Below are 12,245 nucleotides of genomic sequence, written 5' to 3'. Positions count from 1 at the left end.
ATGCCACTTCTGGCTGGCCCCAGGAGTGGGGAGGGAATGGGGATTTTGCAATATCCTTCTCCCAGGAGTGGGGAGGGAATGGGGATTTTGCAGTATCCTTCTCCTGCCACGCCCACCAAGCCACGCCCACAGAACTGGTAGTAAAAAAATTTGGATTTCACCACTGGGTAGAAGAGAGAAAAATTACAACTCCTGGGAAGTTCTTGGCTGGTTGACTGGAGAAAAATTGGGATTTATTAACCATTGGAAGGTTAGAAACTGTCTTCTCTGCCGGGAGATAAAATCACCATCACTTTCCACCGCTGATCATCCTCTTTTAATGACCCCATAATTAGCAGTGGGTTTCACATATTCTTACCACCGGTTTGCTGCGCGCCTTCCGCGCCTGCGCCCATCCTTCTGCAAACTTGCTGTGCACATCCTCTGCACATGCGCCCGGTTTTCCATGCATGTGCTTTGCTCACCTGTGCGCCTTCCGTGCCTCGAAAACGTAGCTAAGTAGGACGGCATTACGTCTGGGTGGGTGAGCGGGCTGATTTGCAGTCGCCGCTACCAGTTCGTCTGAACCAGTCCGAACCGGCTGAATACCACCTCTGCCCATAATCCTTTGCAGGGTGGAGTCTGGGCAACTGAATGGAGCTGAGTGTTTACTGGCCAGATGCCCTTCCTGTCGCCAATGCAGAGTTTTTTCCCCCCAGTAGATATATTCCCAGTGTGCCCGGAGAGAGAAATATCTGCCTCTACCGAGGATCGAACTCACAGCCTCCTGATTGTAAGGCGAGCGCTCCACGCTTAGATCTATTTATGAGTGTGCTAGGAACTATAAATCCCACTGTTCCGGGTGTTTCCTTAATATGTGACGCAACTTTTGGATTCTTCTTCGGTTTGCTCATTAGCATAATCTTTAAATTTTTGCTGGTCTGGATTAGATCTCTAGGAGATTAATAGTAAAGCTTGGAAGGTGCTTTTGTCTTCACCTGCTGATGAGATGCCTCATTCAAGGGGATGGTGTCACACCTGAGGAGCACCTGGTCAAAGCCAGGGTCCTTCAAGAAACTTGGCTCTGTTTGTTTGCTCCGGTCAACAAGAATTGGTCGATGGAGTAGGCCCATCCGTCATTTCCCATGGCCCCCCTCTGCTGGGTGGAAGCGCCTAGTCCTTAAATTAATCTATATATTCCGATGGCTTTCAGGAATGGATGCACGTTCACTGTGAAAATAATCTGTAAATCACACCGTTTACATTCTCAGTTCTTTCCCAGAGCCCTTATTAAGCCCTGCCATTCTTTACTAATCGTTTACAGAACTTTTACTAAGCCATGCCATTCTTTACTAACTTTTTACTAAGCATTTATTAAGTCACGCCATTCTTTACTAACCCTTTACTGAACTTTTACTAAGCCATGCTATTCTTTACTAACTTTTTACTAAGCATTTATTAACTCATGCCATTCTTTACTAACCCTTTACTGAACTTTTACTAAGCCATGCCATTCTTTACTAACTTTTTACTAAGCATTTATTAAGTCACGCCATTCTTTACTAACCCTTTACTGAACTTTTACTAAGCCATGCTATTCTTTACTAACCTGTTACTAACCTTTACTAAGCCATGCCCTTTTTTTACTAACCATTTACTGAACTTTTACTAAGCCATGCCCTTTCTTTGCTAACCCTTTACTGAATCTTTATTAAGCCATGCCCTTTCTTTACTAACCATTACAGAACCTTTACTAAACCATGCCATTCTTTACTAGTTCTTTACTGACCCTTTACTAACCCTTTACTGAATCTTTACTAAGCCCTGCCATTATTTACTAATGGTTTACAGAACTTTTACTAAGCCATGCCATTATTTACTAACTTTTTATTAAGCATTTATTAAGTCATGCCATTCTTTACTAAGCCTTTACTGAACTTTTACTAAGCCATGCTATTCTTTACTAACCTGTTACTAACCTTTACTAAGCCATGCCCTTTCTTTACTAACCCTTTACTGAATCTTTATTGCCATGCCCTTTCTTTACTAACCATTACAGAACCTTTACTAAACCATGCCATTCTTTACTAATTCTTTACTGACCCTTTACTAACCCTTTACTGAATCTTTACTAAGCCCTGCCATTATTTACTAATGGTTTACAGAACTTTTACTAAGTCATGCCATTATTTACTAACTTTTTATTAAGCATTTATTAAGTCATGCCATTCTTTACTAAGCCTTTACTGAACTTTTACTAAGCCATGCTATTCTTTACTAACCATTTACTGAACTTTTACTAAGCCATGCCCTTTCTTTGCTAACCCTTTACTGAATCTTTATTAAGCCATGCCCTTTCTTTACTAACCATTACAGAACCTTTACTAAACCATGCCATTCTTTACTAATTCTTTACTGACCCTTTACTAACCCTTTACTGAATCTTTACTAAGCCCTGCCATTATTTACTAATGGTTTACAGAACTTTTACTAAGTCATGCCATTATTTACTAACTTTTTATTAAGCATTTATTAAGTCATGCCATTCTTTACTAAGCCTTTACTGAACTTTTACTAAGCCATGCTATTCTTTACTAACCATTTACTGAACTTTTACTAAGCCATGCCCTTTCTTTGCTAACCCTTTACTGAATCTTTATTAAGCCATGCCCTTTCTTTACTAACCATTACAGAACCTTTACTAAACCATGCCATTCTTTACTAATTCTTTACTGACCCTTTACTAAGACAGGCCATTATTTACTAACTCTTTACTAACCGTTTACTGAATCTTTACTAAGCCATGCCATTCTTTACTAACCCTCTACTGAACGTTTGCTAAGCCATGCCATTCTTTACTAATTCTTTACCGACCCTTTACTAAGCCATGCCATTCTTTACTAATTCTTTACCGACCCTTTACTAAGCCATGCCATTCTGGGCTGCAGAAAGCAGGCCGGCAGCCTGAGACAGGAGACATACATAAGCAAGCAAAGAGAAGGAAAGCTTACTCGAAAGCTACACAGTGGCGGTTGCGTCTCTGGGGAGGATGCAGGAAGCGCTGTGCATAAACACAAGTGTGTGTGCCCATTCATTTTCGACCACCGCGATTCCTGCAGCTGGTCTGCAGCCTCCAGAAGGGGTGGTGCAATGCTCTCCTGCAGCGCTGGCTGGGGGATTCTGGGAGTTGAAGTCCACCCATCTTCAAGCTTCCAAGGTTGAGAAACACTACTCTATAGGTTGAAAAACTTTAAATTCTAAGAGCACGTGGATAGGACAGCCTTTCTTCCGGTTTAGAAAAAGGGATATTCATCACAAAATCAGAGATTTTATGATTTTAGGCATATTTCCCGATCTGCTATGCAGGTCGTCCTCGAGTTACGACCACAACTGAGCCCAAAATTTCTCTTGCTGAGCGAGGCAGTCGTTAAGTGAATTTTGCCACACGTTTCCACCTTTCTCGCCAGGGTGGTTAAGTGAAACACCGCAAGTTCTTAAGTTAATAATAACATGGTTGTTATGGGAATCCGGCTTCCCTCATTGACTTGGCTCATCGGAAGGTCGCAAAAGGGAATCACGTAACACCAATGGGACACTGCAACCGTCGTTAAGTCCATGCCAGTTGCCAAGCGTCTTTCAATTCTGATCACGTGACCACAGGATGCTGCAACGGGAAGCCTGCAAAAATAGTTGTAAGTCCATTTTTTTTTCAGGGCCGGGTGTAACTTTGAACAGTCGCTAAACAAATGGTTGTAAGTCGAGGACACTCTGTGGCTCTCCAGCCTCTGATCGCTGCAAGGGATTCATCGAAGGGGCGGCTTCCCACGAAAAATTTGTCGACGGGAACTCTGCAAACTCCGTTCTCACGCATCCGTCCAGTTTTACTGGAAACTGCGGTGGGAAAGGGGACGGCGGGGGGCCGGGGGAGTATCTCTCTTCCTCCTCTGTTCACCCCCTCCTCCCACCTTCTCCTTTTAATTTTAATTAATGACGCCTTTCATTCCGGTGAAACCCACGAAAATTGTAGGCACAAGGAGCTCTTTGGACGAAAAGAAGCCGGAGCATTCCAAAGTTTCGGCTGCTCCTTAAGCAACTCAATGAATTCTGAAGGGAAGGTTTGTTTGCAAGGGGGGATTTTTCCCCCCCTCCCCTTTTGCTTGCCGTGAAAAAAAGCGCACAACTGCACACTTTTTTTCCGCTGCATTCGGTGGAGAATAAGAATAGGAAAAAGAGGCAAATCCACACAAATGGCTTCTTCTTTCGTTTTTCAAACGTCGAGAGTTGGGAAAAGTAGACCCTTTACTGTTTTTTTGCACAGATGCAGCTGGTGGTTTTTTTTTTTTTAAAAAAAGCAGCAGCATCTCATTTGGGGTGGCATAAAAAGGTTGCAAAATGGGGCAATACTCCCTTAACAACGGTCTCGCTCAACGACAGAAATGTGGGGGCTCAATTGTGGTCGTTAAACCGAGAACTGCCTGCATCTTTAAACGTTGCTGAAATTCAGGAATGTTGCCCTGTTGAGGCTCGTTCCTCGAGTCTCTTTTTTGGAATAACCCAACGAGTGGTTTATCAAGAGGTAAATAAACTGCAGGAGGTTGTTTCTGGCTAGGTAGACTCATGGCTAATAATTCAGTCCTGTGTGCATGAAAGGTGATTTCCTTACTAAGGTTTTGAAGTCCAAAGTTGAGAACTTTCTGGCCCTTGGTCCTCTCTGAATTTGCTTGTTTTCTTCCAGACGTTTCATTGCCCAACTAGGTAACTTCATCAGTGCTAGACGGGATATGGAGGAAGGAGGAGGAGGAGGAAGAGAGGGAGGGAGGGGAAGAGGAAGACTGTGGAGTCCTTGGTGCTCCCTGAGCTTGTTTTCTTCCAGACGTTTCATTGCCCAACTAGGTAACATCATCAATGCTAGAAGGGATATGGAGGAAGGAGGAGGAGGAGGAGGGGGAGGAGGAGGAGAGGGAGGGAGGGGAAGAGGAAGACTGTGGAGTCCTTGGTGCTCCCTGAGCTTGCTTGTTTTCTTCCAGACGTTTCATTGCCCAACTAGGTAACTTCATCAGTGCTAGAAGGGATATGGAGGAGGAAGAGGAGGAGGAGGAGGGGGAGGAGGAGGAGGAGGAGAGGGAGGGGAAGAGGAAGACTGTGGAGTCCTTGGTGCTCCCTGAGCTTGTTTTCTTCCAGATGTTTCATTGCCCAACTAGGTAACATCATCAGTGCTACAAGGGATATGGAGAAAGGAGGAGGAGGGGGAGGGGGAGGAGGAGGAGGAGGAAGAGAGGGAGGGGAAGGGGAGGACTGTGGAGTCCTTGGTGCTCCCTGAGCTTGTTTTCTTCCAGACGTTTCATTGCCCAACTAGGTAACTTCATCAGTGCTAGAAGGGAGTTGGATTTGCTCTCTGTTAGTGACGGTGATGTTATCTAGTTGGGTCATGAAATGTCTGCAAGAAAACGAGCAAGCTCAGAGAGCATCAAGGACCCCATAGTCCTCCTCCTCTTCTTCCTCCTCCTCCTCTCTGCAAACCCCAGGCCCTTTCAGCACTGATCATGTTCCCAAGTTGGGTCATGAAACGTCTACAAGAAAACAAGCAAGCTCAGAGAGCACCAGGGAGCCTCATTTCAACCCTGAGCTACAAATATTCTTCTTTATTGGTACTTTCTGGTCCGTTTGTGCATCAGGAAGCTTATTTTATTTATTTCCTTGATTTCTAGACTAAGCTTTGCTCTCCGTACCTGCCACAACTTGTGTTTTGGGGGTTGCTTTGGCTGGGCCCATTTTTTTTTTTCCCCTTCCGATGGTCACGGCACGTTGCAATCACAATCCTTGGCACGCTGCGCAAGAGTGAACCCGGGAGACAGCCTCGTCTCTGCCTGCAAAGATTTGTCCATCAAAAAGACGAACTGCAAGAAAGCTCTTCTTTCTTTCTTTTTCTCTCTCTCTCTCCCTTCCTTCCTTCCTTCCTTTCTTGTCTCTTCCTTCCTCTCTTTTTTTCTCTCTCCCTTCCTCTTTCCTTCTTCCTTCTTCTTTGTCTCTCCCTTCCTTCCTTTTTCTTTCTCTTTCTTTGTTTTCTTTGTCTCTTTTTCTTTCATTTTCTTTTTTTCCTTCTTTTCCTTCCTTCCTTCTCTTTCTTTCTTTGTCTCTTTTTCTTTCTTGTCTCTCCCTTCTTCTTTCTTTTTTTCCTCTTTCTCTTATTTTCTTTGTCTCTTTCTCTCTCACTCTTTCTTTCACTCTCTCTCTCCCTCCCTCCTTCAAAGTCTAGGAGAGTGAGATTTTGGGGGAAAATCCTGCCTTTTGCGAGAAAAAAAACACACACATTTCTTAAGACAAAACGCTTTTCCCAGCAGCGGTACAGGCAAGTCCTCCACTGACGACCACAACGGAGCCCAAAATTTACATTCTTGAGCGAGACGTTCGTTAAGTGAACTTCATCCCATTTTACGACCTTGCTTGCCGCGGTTGTTAAGTGGATCGTTGCAGCCGTTAAAGTTAGTAACACGCTTGTTAAGTGAATCCAGCTTCCCCATGGACTTATGCTTGTCCGTGGGTCGCAAAAGGGGATCACAAGACCCAGGGGGGACGGGGACGGACGACACGCTACCACCGTTGTAAATATGAGTCAGTGGCCAAAGCGTCTGAATTTTGCTGACGACAGGGAGGCTGCAACGGTCCTAAGTGTGAAACACAGTCGCAGCACCATTGTAACTTCGAACGGACACTAAGCTGTTGCAAATCAAGGACTACCTGTAGTAGCTTCGTCGGAAAGCTTTTTAACTCAAAAGAGACGTCTCCTCCGCCTTTCTCAACTCATCCCCAAACCAGCCAATTTGCACCAGCAGCAAAATATGATTTAGCCGCTGTGGAATCCAGACATTCCATCACAACTTGTTGTCGGTCTGCTGGCCACTTGTCAAGGAGAGAGGCCTTGTTATCTTCCTCCTTTCGTGGTGCCACAGAGGCTGCCACCTTCTCTCCAGTGGAGAGGTTTGGCTTCCTAAGCAGATTCTCCTCTGGAGGAAATTCGTTTCTCCAGGAGGTTTGCGCAAAAGAGACACGAGGAGAACTCGGACGGAGGTCAGGCGCCTTTCGGCTGCTCTGAGCACGCGGTCGGGGAGTGGCAATTTTTTTCCTAGCACGGAGGCTGCAGAAACACAAACAACAATCTGTTGAAATGAATTAAAAAAAAACAAAAACTCACGTTATAGCAATAACACTTAGACGCATATACCGCACTCTCTAAGAGGTTTATAGAGTCAGCCTCTTGTCCAGTGGTGAAATCTAAAATTTGTTATTACCGGTTCTGTGGGCGTGGCTTGGTGGGTATGTGTGTGTGTGTGTGTGTGTGTGTGTGTGTGTGTGTAAGGTAACTGGATGGGCGTGGCCAATTTTTTTTTAACTTTTAAAACCATTTTTTCTACAACCTCTTCGGCGAAGAGGTTGTAAAAAAATGCTTTTAAAAGCCTCTGACGATCCCAGCTGAGCCCCACAATCATCAGAGGCTTTTTTTTTTACTTTTAAAAGCATTTTTTTTGGCCAAAGAGGTTGTAGAAAAAATGGCTTTTAGAAGTAAAAAAAAAAAAGCCTCTGATGATCTTGCGGCTCAGCTGGGCATGTGGGGGGGAGGGGCAGGGATTTTTGCTACCGGTTCTCCGAACCACCCACCTCCATCACTACCGGTTCGGGCGATCCGGTTTGAACCGGGAGCATTTCACCCCTGCTCCTGTCCCTCCTCCAACGATCTGGGTCCTCGTTTTACGGATTTCGGAAGATGGAAAGTTGAGTCAACTTTGAACCGGTCAGGATCGAACTGTTGGCAATGGGCAGTGAGTTAGCCTGCAATACTGCATTCTAAACATGGTGCCACCATGGCAAAATAGAATGGAAAGTGATGGGAGGGGAGGGGAGGGGAGGGGAGGGGAGGGGAGAGGAGAGAAGAGAAGAGAAGAGAAGAGAAGAGAAGAGAAGAGAAGAGAAGAGAAGAGAAGAGAAGAGAAGAGAAGAGTGAAGTGAAGACAATAGTGAAGAAAATAAAATAGAATAGGGAATGGAATGGAATGAGAATGAGAATGAGAATAGAATAGAATAGAAAATATGGAATGGAATGGAATGGAATGGAATAGAATAGAATAAACAGAATTGGAAGGGACCTTGGAGGTCTTATAGTCCAACCCCCTGCTTAAGCAGGAAAGATAGACAGACAGACAAGGATAGCAATAGTACTTAGACTTATATACTGCTACATAGTGCTTTTACAGCCCTCTCTAAGCGGTTTACAGAGTCAGCAAATTGCCACTGAACAATCTGGGTTGTCGTTTGACTGACCTCGGAAGGATGGAAGGCTGAGTCAACCTTGAGCCGGTCAGGATCGAACTGCTGGCAGTGGGCAGAGTCAGCCAGCAATCCTGCATTCTAACCACAGTGCCACCACGCCCCTTTATCTACAGGTAGTCCTCACCGTACGTCCACAATGGAGCTCCAAATTTCTGTTGCTAAGCGAGGCAGTTGTTAAGTGAGTTTTGTCACATTTTACGACCTTTCTCGTCGTAGTTGTTAAGTGAATCATTGCACCTGTTAAATTAGTAATCACAGGATGCTTAAGTGAATTCAACTTCACTTAACAACCGGGCAACGAACCTAACAACCGCAGTGATTTGCTTAACGACTGTGGCAAGAAAGGTCGTAAAATGGGGCAAATTTCACTGAAAAAATGTCTCACTTAACAACAGAAATGTTGGGCTCTAATTGAGGTCGTATGTCGAGGACTGCTTGTACGTACCAATTCAAAAGAATTATCAAAGAAGAATCAGCCAGAGACATCCTTTGTGTCGTTCTCTTTATAGATATGGAGCACAAAACGTATTTAAGGGATACTGTGTAGAAATGTTTAATTCATTCCGTAGAAATCTTTAAATTTATTCATAGAAGTCTTTAATTTATTCCAAAGCTCTGGGTTTTAAAAAACCGTCCTCTTTATTGAAGAATACCATAATTTAGGTCACCTTAATTCAAGTACAATATGTACTTCGCCATAAAGTGTATTTTATTCAGTATAAAGATTAGGCCGTTTAGTGCTTCAATTCTGATTAGCAGGTCATCTGGATTATTCCGAATTAATTGTCCACGTTGAACAGTCAGTCTTTTTACTAGGAACTGGAAAGCATGGTGGAGGTGAAAATTTGCTGCAATATTTGTGGGATTTCCTTGGTATCCATGGCGATAAAAGAACGACCTGCTGGTAAGGTCCTTTGCAATCTAAAGATCAGAAGAAGAGAAAAATAAAATTTACGGCTGTGGATTTTCCTCGCTTTTAATCCAACGAAGAATTTTTTCGCTAAAAATGAATCGCTCAAGAAACACCTCCACCCTGGAGAAGATGGATTGACTATATACAAAAAAAGTATTCGAACAAGAAGATTCATATAGCTTATGAATGGAATATTTCTAAGTACTTTATGTTTATAGCTTTTTGAGTTATAAGGAGTTAAAGATTTAGGGAGAATATGAATGCAATAATTTGTTAGCATATTTTAGCTTTATGTTTGTGAATGCTATACCCTGTGCCTGTTCTGGGAAGTCTAGGGAGGGGGGTGGGGGGGAGGGGGGGGAGGGGGTTGAGGGGGGAAGGGTGGGGGGGGGGAGAAAATGTTTGTACTTCCTATAAAACTTTTCAATTAAAAAAAAAGAAAGAAAAAAAAAAAGAAACACCTCCACCCCCCGAAAAACACTTTCCTTAAAAATATATATAATAAAACTTTTGAAATCATGAAAAGGAAGAGGCCAAAAGTTTCAGTTGAGAAGAAGCCTTGGGGGGAGAAATAATTTCTAGAGATTTGTGTTCCTATCGCCAAGTCGTGAGTAGCACCGAGACCACAAGTCCCAACATTTGTCTTTAATGCAAGTGCGTCTGTTAAGAAATGGAGCGTGTTATGTTTTGTGCGATGAGGTTAGAACCGAAGGACGAGAAATGATCTTAAGACCTTTATGCTGGTTTGCAAAATGACATGTGAATCAGCCGTTCTCGGGTGTGGAAGCGGTTTTGAGGTAGAGAATATGTTCAAATTATTTGAGGGGGACTTAATTTACTCTAACTGCCCCTGAGCTGAGCAGACTTTCGTGGGTTCACAAATTTGAGCTTGGCTCCGGATAGTTCATCATTATTTGAAACTGAACTTGACTTTTCCTTACACCATCTGAATTTTCTTATGATTCATGGCTCAAAAGAAGCGGTTTTGTCTTCGGAGCCAGTGTTGCAAAAATTGCTGTGATCATCATCCTTTTGGTAAGGCAGCATGCGTAAATGCTTCTCTTGTCCTGCTTAGAATCAGGACAGGAGGGACCTTGGAGGTCCTCTAGACAAACCCCCTGCTCAAAGGAGGAGACTTGATACCATCCCAGACATCCCAAACAGTCCTTATCAAAGTTATAACGTACCAAGAATAAACAAAGTCCGGCAAAGGTTGGCAACCAGCCCAGAAAACAAGATAAGACAAGACACTCACTCTCCAAAATGCTCTGTAATAATTACACGTTGTTTCCAGCAAGAAATTACTAACTGCGTGCGACTTAAATAGGCTAAGGGAGTGGCCAATTATCCTCAAACCTTACTCTCGAGGAGACCTCCTCTCCTGAGTAGCCACTCCTGCCTTTTGGCAGCCCTGCGTGCTCGAGCATTGAGGGGAGGCTCCTCCACTTCGCTCTCTCCACTTGAAGGAGCCTCTGGAGGTTCTGAAGGCCCTGGCTGAGTCTCTGCCTCTGGCACCACATCCTCTTCAGCCTCCTCGCTGTCCGACACGAGTGCCGGCTGCGCAGGCTGCTGGCGCGACCCCACACCAGCCTCCTTGTCGTCGGGATCAGCCACGCTCCGCGCAAGCCGCTGGCGGGCCACAACAGATGGAGAGAACCCATAACTCCAGCAGGCAAGTTGTTTCACTGGTTAATTGTTCTCACGGTCAGGAAATTTATTCTCTGTTCCAGCTTGGATCTTCCTTTCATGACTTTTTTCAATACCTTTGGGACAACCATGACCATGAGATTGAGAATCTCCATAAGTACTACCAATCCATCAGAACAGAGCTGGAAGGGAGATCTTCTAGTCCAACCTTTTACCATTCCAGACCAGTGACTGTCTAGACTAGTGATGGCTAATCTTTTTGCCATCGTGTGCCAAAAGCAAGGGTCTTGCGGGGTGTGTGTGTGTGTCGCGCGTGCCCACACCCATAATTCCATGCACTTTGCCCCCCTGTGCATGTGCACGCGACCCCTCCCCTGCGCTCTTGGCACATGATGGCACGGTGGCCCAGCAGAACCGTTTTTTGCTCTCCCCAGGCTCCAGAGCCTTTCTAGGAGCCTGGGGAGGGTGAAAACAGCCTTCCCTATCTCCACAGGCCCTCTGGGGCAGGAAACAGCCTATTTTCCTACTTCCGGTGGTCCCAGAAGGCCCAAAAATCAGCTGCCCAGCGTGCACATGTGTGCCGGTGCTGAGCTCGCGTGCCCACCAATATGGCTCCATAGGTTCGCCATGGTGCCATAGGTTCGCCATCATGGGTCTAGATTACTCTTAAAAACATCCAGTGGTGCAGCACCCACAACTTCTGATGGCAAGCCATTCCATTGGTTAATTGTCCTCACTGTTAGGAAGTTTCCCCTTAATTCCAGATTACTTCTACTTTCCATCCATTCTTTCTTGTCTTCTGTTGCTTTGGAGAATAAATGACCTCCTCTTCTTCTTTGTTGTTGTTGTTGTTAGTTGAGAAGTTGTGTCTGACCCATCGCGACCCCATGGACAACGTTCCTCCAGGCCTTCCTGTCCTCTACCATCCTCTGGAGCTCATGATCTGAGGCACAGTGAACTCCTGGTCTTGTTTTTACTGACTGTATAGAGCTTCTCCATCTTTGGTTGCGGAACACATAGTCAATGAGCCTTGGTGGTGCAGCAGACTAAAGTGCTGTTAAGTAGCACTTAGCTGCCAGCTGCCTGCAATTACTGCAAGTTCGAATCTCACCAGGCTCAAGGATGATTCAGCCTTCCATCCTTCCGAGGTAGGTAAAATGAGGACCCGGATTGTGGGGGCAATAAGCTGACTTTGTATAAAAACAACACCGCTTAGAGTGGGGCCGAAAGCCCTACTAAGCAGGTATATACAAAAGTATGAAGGCTATTGCTTAATGCATTGTAAGTCTCCGGAGAAGGGCGGCATATAAATTGAACTAATAAATAATAATAAATTGAACTAATAAATCAATCTGATTTCTGTGTTGACCGTCTGGTGATG

General features: G+C 44.6%; 1 protein-coding gene across 1 annotated transcript in view; it reads right to left on the bottom strand.

The window, feature by feature from the left end:
• Nucleotides 1–8,832: 8,832 nt before the first annotated feature.
• The window catches only part of VWA8 (von Willebrand factor A domain containing 8), a 107,485-nt gene continuing 104,072 nt past the window's right edge, over nt 8,833–12,245 (bottom strand). Inside the window, 1 exon segment of the mRNA XM_070944244.1 lies at nt 8,833–9,225. Within this exon segment, the coding sequence (XP_070800345.1) occupies nt 9,117–9,225 (109 nt within the window). The 3' untranslated portion in view covers nt 8,833–9,116.

This window comes from Pituophis catenifer, unplaced genomic scaffold, assembly GCF_029215685.1.
Source record: "Pituophis catenifer annectens isolate HBS135680 unplaced genomic scaffold, rPitCat1.0.hap2 SCAF_4, whole genome shotgun sequence".
Classification (NCBI taxonomy): domain Eukaryota; kingdom Metazoa; phylum Chordata; class Lepidosauria; order Squamata; family Colubridae; genus Pituophis; species Pituophis catenifer.
Note: the sequence above shows the minus strand (reverse complement) of the source record. Positions and strands in the feature narration are given on the sequence as shown.